Below are 23,786 nucleotides of genomic sequence, written 5' to 3'. Positions count from 1 at the left end.
GTGGCTCGGGGCAAGAGTACATATGGAGCCCTGTATACCATGAGCCTGAGGATTTAAGGTTGTATATCAAGTTAACAAACAATAAAGTGTATTTTGTCCTATAGGAAGATTTGCATTAAGAATTCCCAGCCTCCGTGGAGATCCAGACTGCATATGACAATGGTGGCATCGTTGGTCCCGCTGCATAGTTCACCTCTCTTGTTTTCCTACCCTTGGCCCAGTCCTACCTGTGGGAAACTGTCAAGCACACTGCATTCTGCACATCCAGTGCCGTGCACATTCCCGCAAACCACTGCCCTTGGCCATCTTTCAGGGCAGAGATAGACACTCTGGTGGTCCGCCACCTTATCAGTCAGATGAACCCAAGAGAGAGGGCTATGCAGGCCTTGGGGGTGGTCTCATGGCTAGTTGATCAGGAATTTGTCAGGTCCATGGTGCATGAAGTGTGGCCTAGAAAGAGATTGGGGGAATAGACATCAAGTGAGGGATGTCCCCTTGGTCCTGAAGACTCCTTACCCCACGGGTTAAGATATAACCATAGGGTTCCAGAGCAGAATCCGCTCAAGTTCTGGGCCAGGCCATGAACCCTTCTTGAATGATTCTAAAGAACAGTATCAAAGGAAGAAAATACGTGTATTTTCCAAAGTCATTTCTTATACTGGTGTTAGGAAATAGGGGAAATGAGCACCTGAGGCAATATGGTCTTGATCACATTTATGTATCACTGAAAAGATTGAAAACTGAGTTCCATATGTCAGATTTTTGAATCGTTGGCTCCACAGAGTCTACTCTTCTGGAGGCAATGCTAAGCTAATACCTTCTGCCACAAGAATTGATCTGACTGTAGTTCTTACCTCTAAGTATATTTTAAAGATTGGTGATTATAGTCTATGGTTTAGCTGTTGCTTTCTCTGGTCTGTGCTACCTTGAGAGGTGAGGCATTTTGAATGGGGCTGCCCACCGTTAGACTTAAAGGAAGGTACTTTTCAGAGGAGGGCTAAAGTTTTTCCTGTATTGAGATACTTCCAGGAAGCCTGCAATTAGCCAAATCACCGATTTCCAGTTATTTCAGTCCTGTTAAAAACAAGGCTGAGCACATCTGTCTTAAGTTGGATGTGCCTCAGCCGCAGAAGCTCTTGTAAACCTTCAATTACAGCAGCCTCGGAAGGCACTCCTGCCGTATAGTAACAAGTAGTCCATCAGCGACAAGAGACAGATCGACTAATAATTAGCAAAAGCACTGAAGCGGGCTCCTCTAAAGGTAAAATATAATAATTTGCTTTTCCAACTCTCATAGTGGGGATGGTCGTGAGATATTGATGTTCTGTTGTTCCACACAAATACTTGACACTGTTATTAGCTGGAGAAACCTTGAAATGTTTCAAAAGGACGAAAGATGTGTCTGCCGTGTATATAGGACTTTTATAAGAATGATTTCTCTCGTCACCTCTTTTTCTGCATTTGGAGAGGGAAATGCAAGAATTTTCCCCCACCAAGGAATACATATTTTCTGCTGTTGTTGTTTTTCAATGTTGACTTAATACGAAACTGAATGAGAAATAGAAATGTTTCTTAGGCTTTTCAAGTGATACTTGCAATAAAGAGACAGTTGTTTAAAAAAAACTGGAATGGGTTGAAGGAATAAAGAGAAAGAAAATAGACATATAAGGAAATATCAATGAATTATGGTTTCTCAGGAAGCTATCTTTCTGGTTACTGTCTTCAAGCATGCACAAGATTTTTTTGTGGAGGAGGGGGTGTTGGTGGGTGGCCAGTGTATAGAGAGAGCATATTGACCAGTTTTCCAAAATCAGGGTACCAAAAAATTGTTGAAAGGATGACTCCTCCTGCTGACCCACTATGATAAAATTAGTATGAGTCACATATGGTTCAGAAAAGTTACCCCACACCAAACTCACAAGCAAATGATTGGGTGGTCATTCCAAGGATGGAAACACAACCATTATGATCATCCAGAGAGAGTGAGGGAAGCATAATAGAGACGCTGCCAATAGGGAGTGACTCAGGAGCATGGATAGAGTCAGAAGCCCAAGAATCCATTTCTGAGATTCATTCTAGAATATTGGAGAGCAGGTTGAAACTGATGCTAAAATGGCTCAAGGATCTAGGTCAGTGATTCTCAAGTGTCACCGTGTATTGAAATCACATGAGGGGCATTTTAAAATACTGATGTGGGCCAGGACACCTGGGTGGCTCAGTTGGTTAAGCATCCAACTTCGGCCCAGGGCATGATCCTGCGCTTCATGGGTTCGAGTCCCACGTCAGGCTCTGTGCTGACAGCTCGGAGCTCAGAGCCTGAAGCCTGCTTCAGATTCTGTGTCTCCCTCTCTCTCTGCCCCTCCCCTGCTTGCACTCTGTCTACCAAAAATAAATAAATGTTTAAAAAATTTTTTAAAAAGTAAAATACTGATGTGGGCCTTCTCCCTGGAGAACTGATTTAAGTGATGCTGGGCAGAACCTAGACTTGAGAGTTTTTCTTTTCTTTGGAAAACTTGAGGCGATCACGCTAATCTACATGCAGCACTGATGGTAAATTCTTTACCTAGCCTTGATTTGCCAGCCAGCCCTCGCATTCGTAGCCTGTCTGCTTTCAAACGGTCTTGATAAGAAAAATAAAGCTTTAAGAAATAAAGGTTCGGGGCGCCTGGGTGGCTCAGTCGGTTAGGCCTCCAACTTCAGCTCAGGTCATGATCTCACAGTTTGTGGGTTCGAGCCTCACGTCAGGCTCTGTGCCTGGAGCCTGCTTCAGATTCTGTGTCTCACTTTCTCTCTCTTACCCTCCACTCACACTCTCTCTCTTTCTCTCAAAAATAAATAAACATTTAAATAAGTAAGTAAGTAAGTAAATAAATAAATAAATAAATAAATACATAAATAAATAAGGTTCAGGTCAGCAAATGTTTCACAGGCACTATGTCAGTCAGTAAGGACCCAACCTGCTTTTGTGGAGCTTATAGTAGGGGTTATGGTAAGGCCTGAGGCAGTAAACCACAGGGATAGCACCTGAATCCACATCCCCCTCTGAATTCACACCTGGGTGCTTTCTGCTCCACCAGGCAGTTTCCTGTCAGTCGTGGTGATAAATCTGTTAGTAAAGGCTACTTTACTCAGTTAATGGGTTTGCGGAGCTGAACTGAAAAGCTCTCCGGCATATGTGGTTTAGATTATTTACCTTCATGAGGTTCGAGAAAAATAGGCCACATGTTCTCCATTGCTTTCTCAAGAGCCCTTATTCTGTATTCAAAGCGTGTATCTGTAGGATTATTATGAAAGCCTGTCAAGGGTGCCTGGGTGGCTCATTTGGTTCAGGTCCAACTTCGGCTCAGGTCATGATCTTACGGTTTGTGTGTTCAAGGTCCGCGTCGGGCTCTGTGCTGACAGCTCAGAGCCTGGAGGCTGCTTCAGATTCTGTGTCTCCCTCTCTCTCTGCCCCTCCCCCCACTCACATGCCCTCTCTTTCTCTCTCTCTCTCTCTCTCTCTCTCTCAAAACTAAACATTAAAAAAATTTTTTTAATAAATAAAGAAATAAAAGCCTGTCACATATACTACTACACCCAGAATATAATTAACCCCTAAGTTACTGGATTTGAAGCCCGCTGAATCAGTGAAGTCATTTTGTATACGGTTCAGATTCACAAATTCTGACTGAACTGTCTAAAAACCAGTCTGAATCCAAAGAGAAGTGGACTGTGGAACATTTGATAAGAAATACATGTTTTTGTTTTAAATGGAGTTCATGTTTTGTTTTGCTTTTCTGAATTGTAGTTGGTTGCACATAAAAAGTAAGTCTATTTTAATAAATAAGTTTTAAAAATAGCTTTATGGATGGGGAGGGTGGGTGATGGGTATTGAGGAGGGCACCTTTTGGCATGAGCACTGGGTGTTGTATGGAAACCAATTTGACAATAAATTTCATATATTAAAAAAAAAAGAAATCATTGCATTTATATATATCAGTAACACAGAAAAAATTTAAGAAAAAGATATACTATTTAAAGGAATACAAAAAATCCAAATACCTAACTCTATGTGCAAGAAGTCTATGTAGAAAATTGTAAAATATCTTTTAGTGGAATTAAATGAAACCCATCAGTACTGAAAAAAAAAATAGCTTTATGGAGATACAATCGACATTATAAACTGCATATATTGAAAGTATACAATTTGACCAGTTTTGACACATGTGTATATAAATTCATAAAATTATCACCATGGTGTGGATACTAAGCATACCTACCACCCCAAAAGTTCGATGTGCCCTGAGAATCCTCTTTCTCAATTCCTTCACTTCTCTCTGCACCCAGGCAAACACTAATCTGACTTCTTCACTATACATTATTTTGCATTTTCTAGTGTTTTCTGTAAATGGAATCATAGCATGTACTCTCTGTCGGGCCTTTTTTTTTTTTTTTGGCTGAGAAATATTCACTTGCATAGCTATACGACTGTTTGTCCATTCACCTATTGACTTAACATTTAAGTTGTTTCTATTTCTTGCTATTAGTAATAAAGCTCCTTTGAATAGTCATGTAAAAATATTTGTATGGTTTCATGTCTCTTAGCCAAATACCTACGAATTAAATGGATAGGACATACAGTAAGTATATGTTTCTACCTGTTTGCAAAATAATAGTTTCGGGCATTCCTCAACTTCCTCACCACTTGGTGTGTTCAGTCTTTTTAACTTCAGGCTGTCTTAAGAGTTTTGTGGTAGTGCCTCAGTGTGACCTTCATTTGCATTACTATAATGACTAATATTGAAAATCTTTCTGCATCCTTATTTGCTACCTTTCTTCTTTGGGGAAATGTCTGTTCAAGTCTTTGGCTAATTTTTCAAGTTGTTTCCTTATTGTGTTTTGGTAGTTTAAAAATAATATTCTGGGTATGAGTCTTTTATCAGATGTGTGATCAGATATGAAGTATTGTCTCCTGCTCTGGGGCTTGTCTTTTCATTCTCTTAACAGTGGCTTTCAATTTAATTTTAATAAAGTCCAGTTTAACCATTTTTCTTTCATGGACTATGCCTTTGATGTTATATCTAGAAAAATTTTAAAGATTCAAAGATCTAAAGAACTCACAGGGATGTCTGGCTGGCTCAGCTGGTGGTGCATGTAACTCTTGATCTCGGGGTTGTAAGTTCGAGTCCCACATTGGATGAAGAGAATACATAAAATTAAAAAAAAAATCTTTTGAAAAAATAAAAAATCACAAAGATCTTCCCCTTTTTTCTAAAAGATTTATTTTTAGATTTATATTTAGGTCTAGCATCCATTTTCAGTTAATTTTTATATATGGTATGACACATGGATCAAAGTTTGTTTTCTAGCGTATGGATATCTAATTGTTTCAGAATCTTTTGTTGTAAAGACTGCATTTTCAACTACACAGCCATTGCACATTTGTCAAAAATCAATTAATTATTTATATGTCGACCTTTTTCTAATTCTCTGTTTTGTTCCATTGATCAGTTTGCCTATACCAATTCTATACTATCTTGATTACTAAAGCATTATATTTTGGAACCTGTGTAAGTCCTCCAATTTTATTTTTCATTTTCAAAGTTATTTTTGTCTATTCTGTGTCCTTTGCATTACCATATAAATTTTAGAATCAGCTTATAAATCTCCCCTAAAAAAGTCTACTGGGATTCTGATTGAGATTACATTGAATTCAGAGGTCCATTTGGGAAGAAGTTATATCTTAAGAATATTGAGTCTTCTGATCAATAATCATGGTATCTCTCCCAATTATTTAGGTTTTTAATATTTTTCTCAAAAATGCCCTATAGTTTTCAGTGTACAAATCTCTCACATTTTCATTAGATTGAACCGTATGTATTTTATATTGCTTGATTCTATTAAAAGTGAAAAGTAGTTTTCATTTCAATCTCCCAATTAAAATGGAAGTTGATCTTGTATGTTGATCTTACATCCTCCAACTTTGTAAAAGTCATTCTAATACTTTACTTTTTTGGTAGATTCCAGAGGATTTTCTACGTATACATCCATGTCATTTGTACATAAAGACAATTACACTTTTTTCAATTTGGGTGCTTTTTTTAAACTGTACTGGCTAGAATCACCTATACAGAGGTAACTAGTGATAGAGAGCATACAGATAGAGAGCATACATCACGTTGCTCCTGATCTTGGGGGAAAGTCATTCAATCTTCCACCATTAAGGATAATGTTAGCTGTCCGTTTTCGTAGATTTTCTTTATCAGGTTGAGGAAACTCCTTTACTATTCCTAGCTTGCTAAGAGATTTTATAAAAAATGGATGTTGGATTTCATAAAATGCTTTTCTGCATCAAGTAAGGTGATCATATGGTTATTTTTTAAGATGGTCATATGGATCTTTTTAATGTTTAAAATGGTTAATTACAGCGATTGATTCCTGAATGTTACACCAACCTTGCATTCCTAGGTTAAATTCCACTTGGTCATGAAACAACAAGAAAGGATAAAAATATTCTTTTCTATATCTTGTTGGATTTGATTTGTTGAAGATGTATCAAGAATTTTTTCACTTACACATTTATGAGTGATATTGGTCTGGGGCTTATTTTTCTTGTTAAAGTCTTTGTCTGGTTTTGGTATTAGAATAATGCTGGCTCATAGTGTGAGTTAGAAAGTATCCTTTCCTCTTCAATTTTCTGGAAAAGTTTGTGCAGATTTGTTATTATTTCTGTCTTAACTGTTAGGCCGAATTTCCCAGTCAAACCATCTGTGCCTATTTGTTATTGTTGTGGTTGGAAGGTTTTTTAACTACAAAATTGGCTTGTTTAATAGATGTAGGGATGATTCAGGCTGGTTTTTTTGTTCCTTTGTTTTTTGAATGAACTTTGGTACTTTGCATCTTTCAAAACAATGTGTTCATTTGATCTAAGTTTTACAATGTGTTGGGATAAGCTTATTCAGAATATTCCCTTTTTCTTTTAATAACTGTAGAATTTGTAGTGATGTCAACTTTTTCATTCCTGATATTGGTAATTGTATCTTCTCTCCGATCAGTCTTCCTAGAGATTTATCAATTTTATGGTCTTCTGAAAAAACCAATTTTTACTTTAATTGATTTTTTTCTATTTTCCTTTTTCCCTTTCATTGATTATTTCTCTCTGTATTTTTTCTTTTACTTAAAAGAGTTTCAGTTTCTCTTCTTTTTCTAGTTTCTTAAGGTGGAAGACTGCGTTTATTAACTTGAAACCATTCTTTTTTCTAAGACAGGCAATTTAATGCTGTAAATTTACCTCAAAGAACTGCATATTCCACAAAATTTTATATGTTGGGTTTTCATATTTAGTTTGTTCCAAATACTTTCTAATTTTTCTTTTTCATGTCTTCTCTGATTCCCAGGCTATTTAGATGTATGCTAAATATTGGGAAATTTTTCACATATCTTCCTGTTATTGGTCTCTAATGTAATTCCTTTGAGGTCAGACACAAACTTGCATCCTTTTAAATTTATTGAGATTTGTTTTATGGCCTAGACTATGGTTATCTTGCCAAGTGTTTCATGCACACTTGGAAGTTCTGTTGCGAGTGGACTGTTCTGTAAGTGGCAGTTAGGTCAAATTGGTGATAGTATTGTCCAAGTCATACATGCCCTGATCAATATTCTGTGTATACTCAAGGGAGACCCAGAGATAGTCTCTGGAATTCTCTCTCTGTGCAGCTGTCTTCTGCTGGTATTATGTCCTACAGACTCCAGCTGCCTGGTCTTCCCATTCTTCCAGTTCCGTCTCCTCAACTCAGACCCACTGAGCCTCACCTAGGTTCTTCACCCTCACTGAAGTTCTTCGTCCTCACACTGCAGTCTGAAAACTCTCTCCAGGAAATAGGCTGGGGCAAAGGACTTACCTTTTTTGTTTCCCATCACTCAGGGATCATTGTCCCTCATTGCTGGATATTTGTCATCATCTATTTTGTTTGTTTCTTTCTTTCCAGCAGGAGGATAAATCCAGTCCCTCTAGCCCCACTTGGCTCCAAGTAGATGTCTCTCATTAATAGCTTTTAACACATAGTTTTAACATACTGTAAACAGTTTGTCTTGTTCAGTGTTAACCTTGTGATCTTATTTGCTATTTAAGTTACAGATTTCATTTTTATCATAAACATTTTCTTAATCATCAACTATGAATAGAATAATTTATGGGAGAGGATTGTGCACACCTTCAGGTTTTTCTTTTGCGCGCTCTCTCTCTCTCTCTCTCTCTCTTTCTCAAACAGACTTCTAGGTCTCTTTCTTCCAGGATCCTTAGAGTTGAAATGGAATTTTCAGTCACTGCTTTTTGCCCAACAAAGGGAAAGGAATTAGTATGGTCAAGGCCAAAGATCGGGTAATAAGTGTATGGTTTTTAGAAGGCACCTTTCTTCAATCATCTTCCAATAGTACTTACCAAGGGCTTCTGCTGCCATTTGGATAGACATAGAGCTGGCCGTCTTTTGCTGAGGTAGAGCCCTGTTCACAGAAGTTAGGCCTTTTCTCTTGCTCTTCTCTCCCTCTGCATTGAAGAGATACAGGTTCCCATTTCTGAGCATCTTTTGCAATTTGGTATCATTCAAGAATCTCCTGGGATGGGTGACTTATAGGTGATGAGGCCGTGTTGCCCTAGTTTGCCCTTGCTCATTCTCGTCGCCCACATGTGGAATATGGAAAATGAGCCATGAATATAATTTGCATGTCTCATACTCTTCTCATAAAACACAGTCATATGTGGATACATAATAGCAATGGTAAACATCCTTTCCTTCTCATTTCTAAGTGACCCTGGAAGTCGTATTCTCGTAAAAACTAAACTCCTAGTATGAATTCCATTTATCCATTTATTCCATTTAACACAAGCAATTTAGATTCTCTTATGTTTTCTTGCTTTCTCCTTTACATTCTTAGCCTACTTATGATTTATGAATTCCATTCTCTTGTTTTGCTCCCTTTCCTACCTGAATCACTAACAGCGAGATATTTACCATTTTGTTCACCCTTATTTTCTCACAGGGATTCTGCCAACAAGTTAACAATCTTGTTAACCCCTTTGTAGTTCTTATATATTCCTCTTTGCCATTTTCTTCCCTTTTATCTCTAGCAGCTTTGCTAACCACCACCACCTACACATTTTAAATTTAGTCGTATAGCATCCCTCATAGCTCATTCCAAGTGATCATAAATTCAAAATTAATGCAAAATTCTTTATTTAGCCAAAAGAGTTTTTTTAATTCATAAAGCTCATCAACTTATGTAGATATGAGTCTATCATTGTCATCCTAGATAGCTTCAGCATAATACTTTCATAGCACTCTATATTGATTATGAAGCTGGCGAAAATGAAGTTGTTGGTTATGTGCATAGGCCAGGTGTGTAAAACCATACTGACTTGGCACTGGAGCAAAATTTCGATCAGTTCCAGCTGTCTCTCATTATTTTAATGTAAAATGAATATTTTTACCACTAAATATTCCTAATGCAACTTTCTGGCAAAATGGTCCGTCAGTAGTAGCATAGATATATGACAAAGTTCAGTAGATATGTATTGAGTTCCTTTATAAAGAGACAACATTTCATACATTCAGAGCACACAAAGATAAACAAAACCTCACCTTGCCTTCAAGGAGTTTAATTTAATCTAACAGGGAAACAAAACATGTACCGGGATCACAAAGATAGCTAACACTGAGCACCATCTATGTTCGAGGCACTGGCTTAAGCACTGGCATGTATTATCCACTTTAATCTGCATAACAATCCTATGAGGAAGATAATAGTATTTTTTCTCCATTTCATAAGAGGAAAGTGAGGCAGAGAGTTTAAGTGCACACAGGTCACAAAGCTGGAAAACCAGGGGAGATTTTTTTTGATAGAAGTGTAGCGTGATAAGGATGTAACTTTAGGATGGATGCTCTAGGTAGCATTGCTTAGAGTAGACAGAAACAAGCAGTTGGGGGTGGAAACACAGTTGCTAACACAGTTGTCCCTATTGACATAATCCATTAATTCCCAAATTATAACAGTGGGTGGGAATGGAAGGAGATTGTGCAGACTTACAGAGATGATAAAGATAGAATTTACAGAATTCGGCAAGTAACTAAATGTTGTATTGGGAGGTATGCTACAAAGATAACTTTGAGGCTTTGATATTGGTGGCGTGGAGAATAACGATGCTGTTAAAGAATTGAGAGTGGAAAATAATCCAGGTTAGCAATAACTTCAGTTGTGATGTTCAGAGATGTCCAGAGGCAACTGGGTTGTGGATTGATTCAAGTGATGGATTGGAGATAGATAGGATTTGGGGATCACCCACAGGAAATAGCCACAGTGGGTTTTCACGGAGGAGTGTAGAGAAATGCCTGGGCATGTAAAGAAAGAAGACAACTGTGATATAATGACATCCATAATAAAGCTTAGAGAATTGATGAACAGTAAGTTATCACTCTTCTAGTGAATAAAATTGTTTCTAAATTTATGGACTCCCAACCTTCATCTCTTGCATTTAACCATTTATATAGTAACTTTAGTTGCCTTGAATCTGATTATTTGGAGTATTGATAGTTAACCTGACATCAGTTTCCATCACAAGTCATGTGGGTTAAGAAAGTTGTGTGCAAAAATGTAAAAACCTAGGGCTTTTAACGATCACACTTGAAAGAAACCTTGGGAGCTGCATTTGTCAAACAGCTGGGAAAACCATTCATGCATACCCTACGTCCAGAGCTCCATTGGTATAAAGAACTGAGAGCTCATTCTTCTTCCTGTGGTGTGATGTTTGTTGACATATTTTGACACACCGAGACAATGCTGAAAAGATCTGACCTTCCTGCAGTACCAAGGACCCAGGTTTGGTCAGGATACCTGACACTCACTGCCTTCTCTCTCTGCCCTTCTCCTCCCCCACAGATGAACGTGAAATGCTGCCTTCAGTACAGAAGTATTTCAATATTGAAATGTATATAAATGATTGCTTTTCAAATTTCTCTAGTCGCTTTTCTCCCGTTACCATCAAGCCAAACATCTTAGTTGGAGCTATTAATGCTTTTAATTCAAAGAAATTAAATGCGTTTTTCAAAATGATAAACGTGAACGGAGATTGTTCATGCTTGAAACAGACCAAACCAATGAGGAGGTCTCTATGCTGTAAATGTTTTACAATCTGTCTTTATCTTTGTGATAGAAACCATTGATTGGAGTTTGAATGTTTGAGGACTCCCTCCCAAGTGCAAAATGAATGTACGTGGAGGTGAATCTCAGGTAGCTTTTGAAGTAGTCGCCTCATAGGTAATATCATGTGTTAAAAGGTTGCAGTTAGGTGGAGGCCAGAGAGCTGTCAAGAGAATTTTCTGTGATGTATAAATATGTTCCGTGTTAGGTTTATATACTGTGAAGTGGAGCTTTGACTACTTACCCATATTATTTCTTAATGCAGCATGATGGTGGTATGGGGATGAGGATGGAAAGAAAAACTGTTTACCATTAATGAATTTCTAAAATACAAGAGTAATAAGCTAACTACTTTTCATCGGGAATGGCTATCCGGAAACGTTTTCTTGCTGTCTCCACAACTAGTAAATATAAAACAAGTATAATAATATCCTTCTGACATTTAAACTGCACTCTGCAAATTGTGGAAGATTTTGTGTATTTGCCATAATATTGGATAAAAAGAACTATCCCAGTATTTTAGTCAAATTGTTTCCAAATGTGATAACTGTCTGTTAACTGAAAATTAAGATACTTCTGTCCGAGGTCCATATCTTTAGGTCCATAACCTAAAATCAGGACTGAATTTTGAAGTACTTCGTTGTTCATTCACCTAGTTTGCATAATACCTGTCTCTCCAGTAGCACTCTGAGCATCATCATACATCTTTGTTTGAATTATTTCTCTATTTTCTCTGCCATTTCGAATGTTGTCATGTCACTGGAAACCAATGCCCAGTAATGACAAAGCACTTTTAGCTCCTTTCTAGGATTCCACAGGCTTCAGCTCCAATTTCCTGGTATTCCTTACTCAGATTAGACCTCTAAGTTTGTGTGCTATGAGAACTGACAGCCCAGATCCTACTCTGCCTGCCCAGGGCCTGGTCACACACACTCCATACTCCAAAGCTTGGCCACCTCCACAGACCTTACCTCCCAGGATTTTATGTAAGTTTTCATTGACACCTGTATCTGACATTGCAGATGTACTTCTCCCTGTGGAGTCTTCATCTACATAGGAATACTTGAAAACCTCCTTCTCCTTAACTATTACATGGATTAATTCTGGTTAACAGTGACAGGTTTTCCTGCTGAAAGTCAAGTAGCCAAATCCTTTTCTCTTTTCTAACTATTCTCCATGTAACATTTGAACCCCCCAGTCCAGCATGCAGGTACATGCACACCCATGTGCGCACACACACACACACACACACACACACACACACAGACACTACTCTCACTAATTGCTTGAGGACACAGCAAATCCATTTGAAATGATAGGGAAAGGGTTAAGTTTTGACAGTCTTTTTACCGGGTTTATTAGTGACTTAACGTCTACACACTTCTTTCCTCCTAATTCACCCCTAGGTACATGCGCAGGAATAAATTAACCCAGTTATTTCTAATATTATGGCATTCTGTATGCATCTTTTCCTCAGAAAGTACCACAAAGTTCTGTTGTTTTTCCAGGCTCCTGGACCTCTTTTATAAATTCTTAGTAAATTTTTTTTCATTGTGGTGAGGAAAAAAAAAATATTTTATCAATTATTTTAAAAAGCAATAATTCATTATAGTTGATCATAAATGTCAGGAAGCAAAGACCCAGCTGAAGCATTTTGTCACTAATCATGCTGTTTTTCTTCTAATTAGTTAATTTACATTTTACAAATTAAGGGTAAAATTCAGACAGAAGATAACATCATAGCTTTAACTGACCTATATTTGTATCTGCCAAATTTAAGTTAATTAGAAATGTAGATGCTGTTTGTTTTATCTGTCAGAAAACCTCATCTTTTTTCTTAAAAAAAAAAAAAAAAGTAGACACACTTTTTTCCCCCCTCAGCATTTATCATCTAAATAATAGTCTTGCCAAGATGGCAGCCTCATAATAAACTCTTTTCAGTGGAGTGATGGGTAATGAAGCTTGCTTGTGAAGGCAGCGAAAAATGTTGTCTGGCCAAATGCATGAATATGATGGCTAGAGAATCAGTGGACTTTCTCAGTCATCAATCTTTTTAGTAGCCTCTTATACATCTGAATATTTTGATAGATGATCTAATAATTGAGTTATCTATCTTTCTAACTATCAGAGTTGCATAAAAATTATTCTCACATGCTACTGAATATTAAATATATTAGGCATTGAGTAAATTTTTCATAAAAGGGCCAAAAGGTGAAAGGTTTTTGTTATTCCATAAATACCTGTTAATATATTGAGCGTTAAGCCCTGTGAAACAGTCAACCCTTAATTCCCTCTGTAAGAAGCAGGTATATACTTAAAAAGGTGGACATCCCCATTATAAGTAGGACATATAATAATTACTGTAGATGGTGAAAAGTCAGCCCTGGTAAACATATGGATGTAACTCAGTTGTGTAAAATGGAATGAATGCCCCAGCTGGCCTAACGCCAGTGGCACATTTAATGTGGCACAGAATTTCCAGACAAGAAGCATAGGGGATGTAGGTACACCGAGTGACCATGTGCTTTTGATGTGCCCATCGCTGTGAGAGGAAGATGATCCTACCAGAAGGGGAAACTTCTGCCTGCCTAGCATTTCACTTGGTAGCACCAGACTATCCAAGTATTCTCTTCATGCGTGAGTCGTTCCTCCCCCTTAGATGGCTTTGTATTGTGTTGTGTTATGTTTTTTTGTCATATACCACTCTCATAAAAGCTTATCAACAACAAGTGTGCTTCACTGGGATTGGAAAACAGCAAGGAAAATCAGCAGGACACAGATCAGTTACCAGGTAGGCTCTCTCCACCCCTACCCCTGTCATCCACATCTTCAAGGTGACCTAGCAGTGATGACTTCCCAGGAACCACATTAAAATAGTTCTGCCCTGGAAGAACAAACATTTGTTTGCAGGTCTGAAGGGTTACCAATCCTGTGCATCTCGAAAGGCACTCAAATGAGCAGGGCCTTGTAAATTGGATTTCTATTAGCCAATCCTGATGATAGCTCTTCATCAGTGGAATGGGAAGAAGTGCTGTCAATAGCCCCAGCCCTAAATATCTTTTTTTTTTTTCCTTAACGACACACTTATTTTTGGTCCGCCTCATCCAAAATGGTGATAAAGGCTAAAATCACTAGAATTAATTGTTTAAGGTTTCAAGTAAAACTTAATAAAATACGGACAGCAGCTATTTTTAAATGCTTTTTAACTTGAAGAGCATTTGAAACAACAAAGACATACTAGTCAGAAACAAATATGGCAAAAGTGTCTTAACCCTTGCTGGCCTTACATTGATTCCAACTCACAGTTGTGCTATTTATAAAAGTTTGGGATGATAGACTTTCTTTCTCTTCATTTCCCCGATTGAAAATAATAATTGAGAAGGATAATACCAATTGTGGAACTCCCTCTTCGGGTTACATCTGAGGAGTTACTATATTACTCTTTGGTAATTTGATCTTTTTTTGCTTCTGTAATTTGAGGCTGGGAAAAAAACGTACTGTAGAAGTTACAGCTGGAAATTTTAAACTCTTAGATATCTATTTAAAATTATATATTTAAAACCATTTGAAATGGACATATTGGGGAAGTTTTAAGGGAGGGAATAGGCTTTTCTTAAAGTGGCAAACATCTGTGTTCTTTCTAGTCTGTCTTTTGATTAGCATGGCCTCATCCATCACTGGTCTTTGATATGAACACCAAGAAGTCATGTCCTTTTGTTTTAAATGATAAATATGCCTTTGTCATGAATACTCATAGGCAACCCAGGATTTACATCTGAATTGTCAAAGTGTAACTGCCCAGCTCCTGTGATGAGTGACATTATTAGTGAAATAAAGAAGTTTTTAATTTGTCATGGATAGGCCTTAGATGGTGACATTATGAGACTATGTGGGTTTGGATGCTAGAAAAGTTATCCTTCCCCCACTATTTTTCTAAGATTTGTCATTTATCAACAAGAGGCAATCTGCCGCAGGGAGGCTGTCTGTGAACGTTTTTACTTTAGTGCCATTAGTCTGTCTCTGTAGGTTTTATTATTTAGGCTTGATGGCCGGTAGTTCTTATCAAAACTAATATTATTTGAAGTAGCAAGCTTCTGGTGGTCAAACAACCAGTATCAGGATTTGTTCTGTCGGGCTGTTATTGCCAAAGACAGCATTTTTTTTTTTTTCAATGTCAGCTTTATTTCAAGGTCCGTGTCAATTATATTTTCTAAAGACGTTTCTATGATGTCTTTCTTAAACTCCCATCTACTCAGATGTGTTTATGTGTGTGCTATTTATGTAATTACTTTGATGTACACATGCTATCTACTCGCACAATCTTGTGTTAATCATCAAAACCCTCGGACTGTCAAGTTCGACTGTTGTATTTGACTCTTCTACTGAGAAATTAGGACTATTAAAATTAAAAATATTGTCAAGCCTCGATCTTCTCTGCGTTGTAAATAAAGATGTCACCTTACATATATTTGCCTTATTTATTTCTCCATTAATAACAGGCAAATATTTTGATTATTTTAAAGTTTCATCTTGTGATACATGTTTAGAATGTTTCACGTTGGTAATAAGTAGTTCATTCCAACTTATGCATAAAATACATCCTATGGAGATTTGGTGTTTTACCAGTAGCTGGCACAGAAATTGCATTAGCTTTTTACATGCTTTGTCTGCATAATTTCAACACAACTGTTTTAAAGGTAGGAAGAATAAGGGAAGTTTTCATTTTTTTCTTTTTCAAATGAATTGATCTTGATCTGTTGAATTATCCAAAACAAACGTTAACATAGAATGTTGATATTTGCAGGAGAGTAAAACTGTATATTTTAGTTTGATTCATTTATCTCTCCACAAAATTCACTTTGCAATGGCTTCATCATTATAACAGCCTCACTTAAATTATTTTTTATTTGTGGTCGTACTCCTCACCCCATGAATGTATTAATCTTGGGTTTTCTTTGTTTTGACCAGGTCAGAACTGAAGCATAGCAATTATTGTTTGAAAAATATTTTTTGATTTTTGATTAAGGTAAAACAGTGTCCTTGATTAGAAATTAACCCTCACCATCCAGGGATTTTCTGAATCCTTTTTTTTTTTTTTTTTTTTTAATTCTTAGTATTTACTAGGTCATCTGTTTCATAAAAAATGAAGTCTTACTGGTGTTTGTTTCCCAACAGAAAACAATCGCTTAGCGACTCTAGGAGCCCAGCCCCTCACTCTAATTGAGATTTTTGTACTGTAATGTAAGTGTCTGAGTTTTTGAGACCCTAAGGCTTTCACCCAACTTGAAGACAATGATGCCAGTGAGCTTCTGTCCAGAGTTAATCAGCTGCAGAATTTGTAAACTGCACATGTGTCAAAGTTGAAAATGTTAGCACTCTAATAGAAGCTTGAAAAGGTTAGATCTGATAAAAGCCGTCAGCAGTTAAAGAAAGTGATTTATGGGAATGTAATGACACAAAATGCCTCATTTATCACTCATATATAGATAGGTTAAGGTTCCTGTGTCATACTTTTAAAAACTTGACCACTAAGAATTGTCAAAATAGGTACTTAATTGCCCTTCATCCTTTTCCTTTTGAATTTATTCCATGGGAGTTTGGTAATTTTATCTGCGATCACTTTACTGTCATTCACTTCATCTGGTTCCATTTAAAGTCATTCATATTTTGGATTTTCAAAAACTGTACATCACTGATCTTTTTGAAGTTTTATTAGCTAAAGCTGTTGCAAGGAAAGACTAAGTAGATCTTCTATATGTCAGTTTCCATTTTTGTTTAGCATGAATACCGTGGAGATACATGAAAGTCTCATCTGTCTCTTTCCTAACACTTGTAATTTTTATTCGCATTTTATAATCCTCTAAATTTTCTATATCTCTCTCCTAAAAAGTACAGCATTAGATTTTAAAAGACAGAGCCATCAATTGGTTTACCGTCCTAGTAACTCAACTTAATATTTAAGCTCTACACAAATTAAATTTAATGAAAACCTGCCTGTCTGGTTAAATGATCCTTTAAAAAAAAGAGGGGTTGGGGGGGGAGAGGTGGGGCTAAAAATAAAAGTTAGGAGACATGCCAGCTTGTATTTCTCAGATTGATTTAAAAAGTTCTTTTTCTTCATACATTCTAAGAAAAGTATTTATAAAGTTGGAATTGCTAGACATTTATTTGATTTTGATGTCGTTTAGTTTATGCATAAATATGTTAACACTGTTAAATAAAAACTATTGTAGAAACTGCCAATATATCAAAGTAATGTTATAAAACACCCATTTTATGCAGGATCAGTTTCAGACTTTTCAATGTGAGGGGTAGAATTGTTTAATGGCTTTTTCAAAATTATTCAGATCATTAAATAACCCTAAATGTCTCAGGGCTCCCGCCCACCCTTTGCCTCTCTATAGCCAAAAAATTCATTTGAAAATTTTGACAGGTTTCACTTTCTCAGCTGTGATTTGTACTTTCTTCAGCAGGGACGTCCCAGGTTTAATTTAAAAAGAAGTCAGAGGCAGTTTCTTCAATAAGTCCAAGTCATGAAAATAAATGGGGGAAGGGGAAGCTGTCCTAGGAAGGAGAAACTTGAGATGTCATAACCAAATACAGTCGACTTTGTTGTATCTCGATACCATCAATGGATTATTTAAAAAAAAATTTTAGACAGTCATCGGAAGTTGAATATGGATTGGTTTGAATTCTTAACACCAAGAAATGAATGTTAATTTTGTCACACATGACAGAGCCACTGTGGTTACATCAGAAATTGTCCATTTTGTTGTTTGTTTTCCAGGGAGTTCCAAAAGAGAACATGCAGGTGTGGAGCAACTTAGGGGGCTGGGATTTCTTTTAAATTTCAGCCAAATAAATACATAAGTTGACAGAGAATTTAAAGGGGAATATAAGATCTGCAAGATGACTTTTTAGTGAGGAAGTTCTCTTTTTTTTTATACATTTCAGAATTTTTACAATAAAAACCTAAAAAGTCAGGGAGATTGTTAGATCAATCTTGTCCAAAAGTGTTATAAAATTATAACATGTTACATTATCTAATGTTTTCTTACTGCCAGTCTTAATTTTAAGACCATAAGGTATAATCTGAAAAATTTTAAAAACAATTTCCAAAGTTTATCCAAAAAACAAAAACAAACAACTTCATCTCAGTGGCTAAGATCAAATCCAATTATAATATTTTAACCCATTAGCAAACCTGGTATCTTCCAATATAGTAAAGGGCTAAGAAATTCTACACATTTATTCAAAATATGACAGGAACCTATTAGCATACTTCTTTGTGCTCTGAAAAGTATATAGCTCTAAATGGCATTGCAAACCCTTTTTGTTTGTTTAAAAAAGATTGTAAATATATAATTTCAGTTCTGTATTCCTCCTGACAAACGAATTTAAAAGCATGTGTAAGTCTTATATTTTAAGCTTTGTTTTTTATCACTATTTACAAAAGCATTTTTCTTGAGTTGCAAATATAGTTTCCCAACTTAAGGAATATCAAACTAAATGTACGTCTTTCTAGATTCATCTTTGTTCAGAAAAAAGAATATGTGTACATTTAAGTTAAAATCTTAATTCTTCTATGATTTTAAAAATCTGTTTTTACTTGGTTATCTTTAGACTTGTATGCAGTATTTTTATTTTTAAACAACAACAACAACAACAAAAGAAGCCCTGATGATCTCAAACTCTTAAAATATACATTGATTTGGAGAAAATGTGTTCTTAGTATGAATTTATCATTTACCCTGTTTGTACTAGGGATAGTTAGCCAAATGTGTTTTTCTATTTCTATAGATCATTTACATTTATTAAGGCAACATAGGAAGTCCCGATTCAATTTGAACCTTCCAGAGATTACTCATTTTATTTGAAGGAGTTTTGTTGTTATTTTTTCAAATCCCTGATTAGGAAAAATTCATATCGTATGTGTTTATATAATCATAGGAGTCAAAATTGTCTCAATCTATGAATCTTAATAGTTTGCTCTTGTAACAACTATGAGGAAATGTATTAAAATGCCTTAATTACAGGGCAAGAAAAAGAGAAAGCACAGTCTTTTGCATATGATCTTTCAATTGTTCACCAAAGGATAAAGAAAGCATTCAAGCGTGGTTTCAAGAACTGTCAGCATTAAGAAAATGCAAGGTACTTTGTAGAGCCTTAAAGACCTTTCTGGGAAATAGATTTAATTAAAAAGTAAAATAGACTTTTCACTTTAAAGAAATCTTTAAAATGTTGTAAAATTTCATAATGTTAATATATTAATAAGGGTATTATCTTCTTATCCCAGATGAGAAAAAGTCATCCATGAAGCTATTATATTTGATTCACACAATGGTGGATCCTATAAATATTTTTCTTTAGGTTTGATTTAAGAGTGAGAATTATAGTGCATATTGAAGTGTATGATAATTTTAAAAGACTGTCTCTGTCTGATTCATACATGCTTGACTCAATCTCATCCGTAAGTTAGAAACCTCTAGTAATCTTCCTGCTACTAACAGAAATCCTTTTACCTGCATTAAAGTTCAAAATGATCAGAAAAATTGATTTTTGCCCTGTTTATCTTGATTAACATGTTCATCTATGCATTGCTCCCCGTTAGTACAACACCGATCCTCTGTAGTCAGTATGTAAGAATTCCAGGGGCACTTGGTTCCTTCCCTTTAACTTGCGTGTTAAAACAAAACAAAAAAGCATATTTGTTTCCCATTGAGTTCAGTCAAAAAGCCTAATTAACAACATGTCTCCAAGTTGCATTGAACTCGAGAAGGTTAACCTGACTATGTGATAAGTAGCTGTCTATAAATACCCCAGCCTGTCCTTTTGGAGCTGAGCTTCAGCCGATTTGCCTCTGTTAAGGATTTGGGAACCAGTCTGTTCTTACTAAGCCTGCACACATCAGTATTTCCTGGCTACTTCTAAGCACCAAATGTATTCATGTTCAAATTGTCTTCATTTCGGGACACCTCATTCAAAGACAAATCAGTCTTAGAAGAGTTGTGTGTTCAAGTAATTATTCTTTCATTGAGAAACAGTTTCCGGACCAGTGTTGTTATTTTTTTCAACTAGTCATTGCTATTCACCGTTCAACATTAAAAAAAAAAAAAAAGATTAATTTGGCAGATTATTTAAGGACCTTATTAAAATCTCTAGTGCCTAGACTTCTATTTAAAACGACACTGTGGAACAATGGATGAATAGTACAGAGACTGGTTTCCAGTTTAACTCACAAAGATGTAGCCACTAAAAATGTCTGCTCTGTGTTTCCATTAACTTGAGTTTCTCAGTTTAAATTATTATTCTACAAAAGATATAGTGAACTACTTTGTTCCTAAATAGTCATACAGTAGATTGAGTAGTACTTGAAGATTTGTTGCATTTTGAACATAGGAAAAATAATGCCTCTGCGTGATAATGAGTATATGATTTGCATGTGCGTTGTGTAATTCACAATATACATATGCATTCATCATGTTATTCTTTGCAATATGATGAATTATGTCAGTTTATTGCATATGTCTGCATGTACCTCATCTCTTAATTAAAGCATTAATCACTAAAATTACCAAAGATACATAGTTTTACAGTACTTTTAAAATTTAACGTTGATCTTTGCATAGTAATACACATATTATTTCTAATTGGTAGACTATCTGACATTTTAAGTAAGGATTTCTATGTTATGATTCTATCATATCAATTATTTTAAATATGCTTGTCTCAGTATATACTTACAACATACTTTTTAAGCATTTTAAATCATTTTTATTTGAGATTAATTTCCTAAATCACTGAAATTACCAAAGACATACATATGTGCGTATATATATATATATATATATATGCATATTACATGACCAGCTTTAAAACTTAAAAGACTATATATATAGTCTTTCTGTACTTTCTGATTTTAAAGTTGACCTTCACATAGGCATCTATGTTATTTCTAACTGGTAGACTGTCACAAGACATGTTAAGTGGAGATTCCATGTTCTGCTCCTGGCATATCAACATTAGGTATCTTAATATATATTTGCCACACCCTTTAACAATCATGTTGTTTAATAATTGTTTCTTTCATTTGAGATTAATTATACTTGATGTTAATATTCCAGCACCTAGTATCATTTCATTTGTAAGTAGTCAATTCTTGCTAATCATGTGATTCCATCATTTAGAAGTCCATATTTTCAGAACAGAATAAAAAATTGTGAGGCTTTGAGGCAAATATTTGGAGAAAAAGCTATCACCCGACCACAGAATTTAATGGTTAGGACTTTGGTGTTAAGGAGCAGAAGGAGCAGACACATGCTGCTGTATCCCTCCTCACTAATACATTTAACCTTTCTTGGCACAAACTTTTATTCACTTCACCCCCAAACTATTACTGTAACATTACCACCATCCTTCTTCTCAGCCCAAGACCTCTCTCCCTGCTTCTCTGAGAAGATAGAGGCCTCCCACACACAACTTCTTGAGGGCACTCCCATTTTCCTGTCTGTTTTTGCTCATTCTCTCCCCTTGTGTTAGATGAAGAGGATTGCTTGTTCCTTACTTCTTTCTTTCCTCAGTTTTCCCTCTTCTCCAGAATTGGAAGGTGTGCCTATGTTTTGAAAGTCATCCTTGGTTTAAACCCTAAAGCTTCTAACTTGTTTCTTCCTTCCCTCTCTTACCCAGCATCTTGATATTTATTCATACTGGTAGCGTCTACGTCCACAGCCACATATCGCTGAAGAGTTTGACATTCTTCCATGCTTTGTTTCAGAGCCATTTAGGCATGTATCTATGAAGTGCTGCTTTGATACACAGTTCGTATCCTGCATCCTACTCAACTGCCTCAATATTCTATCTTTCCTGATTGAAAGGCTAGCGAACCTTAAGCCTGCTCATCTGGACCTGCCACAGATCTAGTCCTTGGCATACGGAGCTATTTCAGAACCAGGAGACCAGTGGTCTCCCACCTTTAATTCTCTCCTTGTTTTTTCTTTCTTTCCCGCACGTTGGCAGTAGATCCCTCTTCCAAGAGCATGGCTGTGAGGTGAAACATTCCCTCTCTGTGTTGCTTAACCCTATCCCACTCTATTCTGTTCCATGATCTGGGACTCTGACACATATGGGCCCCATTAGCAGACTCATTTGCCCCCTAGCTTCCTATTGTGTTCAGTCTGTAGGAGGCACCAGCAGGAGACCCAAGGGTGCAGAGGAAATGCCAGCAAAGTATTTGTTCCCCCAGCTGCTTCTCTTTGGGGTCCCCTCAGATTGACTGCAGTGTGTGCAACCACCAAGTCAGCCGAGTCAGGCGGACCTCTGCATTCAGCCACTCTCAACTTTGGGCATCTCCTCCCTTCTCTTTGCCACTCAGGCCTTGGGCTGGCAAGGGCTCTCTGCTGTTGAAAGCCTAGAAGCATTACACAACCCGACCCCTTTAGGATCTTCAGTGGCCATCCATTACCTACAGAGGAAAGTCGGGCTCATCAGCCCCAGATGCATTTCAGGCCTTTATAGTCTGACCCCTGCCTCTCCAGCCTTATGCCGATGTTATTTCAGGTACCATTCCAGCCATATAAACATACCTTTCCCACACCTTCTTTCCTGAATGTTTCAATGCCTGGATTCTCCCCATATGGGGCCATTGTATCTTATCTGCCCTTCTTCTGGATTGTTTAAATGAAATGATTGATCTAGAGTGTAGACTGAAGCCAACAAGTACTGAATTTGAGGCTAAAGTTCTGTTAAACGCATTGGGAAACTATTACACTAGTCTATGCATTGCCAGAATATGCCACCAACATCTGAAAATGATAAGGAGCTGGACCAGGGGGTTTATTGTGTGTGCCATTGCCCTGTCAGGGACTTCCTGGAATACTAGATCTCCAGAATTGTGAGGCACCTAAGAACACATCTTCTCCAGCTTCCTTTTCCCCAGGTGTCTTTCGTGTTCTGCGCCATTGTTTTCTTGGTCAGTTAGTTACAGTCCAACCAGTTACCATCCATTAATGCCTATCCACCCCTGGTAGGCAGCAATGAATCAGACCACTGTACAGATCATTCAGGCAAGCCCAGCCTGCTGATAGGTCAGACGACTATTGCTAAATCAGTCCATTCTGTCCAGATGTGAGGTCATTTAACCCAAATGGGAAGACTCATATTGATGGCTCCCTGAAACATTATCTTATTTGATTTCTAAGGGACCATATTCTCTTGTTTTTCTCCCAACCTTAGTGGTTATTCCTTTTCAATCGCCACTCATGGTCTCTCTTCTCCTAACTATTCTCTTAATGTTGGGTGGCCCAGGGCCTAATGTTGGTTCTTCTCTATCTGTATTTTTTCCTGGGTTATTTCATCCAGTCTTAGGACTTTAAATACCATCTGTGTGCTAGTACTTCCTAAAGTTACCGCTCATCCTGGACTTCTCCCCCGAACTTCAGATCCATATATCTAACTGCCAATTCAACATTTCTACTTAGATATATGGTGCACATCTCAAACTTAGTATGCCAGCTCTGAATTACAGATATCTCTAAAGGTTTTCCCCCCTCCCAGTTCACGACAACTCTATTCCTCTGTCCTTGGGATCATTCTTATTTCTTTCTCTCACACTTCAC

General features: G+C 36.8%; 1 protein-coding gene across 7 annotated transcripts in view; it reads left to right on the top strand.

Annotated features, from left to right (window-relative positions):
- Positions 1 to 23,786, top strand: part of CDIN1 (CDAN1 interacting nuclease 1) — a 215,832-nt gene that overhangs the window by 118,888 nt on the left and 73,158 nt on the right. Inside the window, exon 11 of one of the 7 annotated variants that reach the window (XR_006218681.1) lies at positions 19,209 to 19,323. The exons of 4 other annotated variants lie outside the window; for them this stretch is intronic. Coding sequence is in view for 2 of the 3 variants with exons in the window: in XM_042989198.1 (XP_042845132.1) it covers positions 1,157 to 1,232 (76 nt within the window). In the remaining variant the exon portion in view is untranslated. Of the gene's footprint in view, positions 1 to 1,156; positions 2,086 to 19,208; positions 19,348 to 23,786 lie in introns of those variants that run through there. 2 more of the 7 variants (XM_042989199.1, XM_042989198.1) reach the window with 2 other exon arrangements.

This window comes from Panthera tigris, chromosome B3 (genome assembly GCF_018350195.1).
Source record: "Panthera tigris isolate Pti1 chromosome B3, P.tigris_Pti1_mat1.1, whole genome shotgun sequence".
NCBI lineage: Eukaryota > Metazoa > Chordata > Mammalia > Carnivora > Felidae > Panthera > Panthera tigris.
The sequence above is the reverse complement of the archived record's forward strand: the minus strand, read 5'-3'. Positions and strand labels throughout refer to the sequence as shown.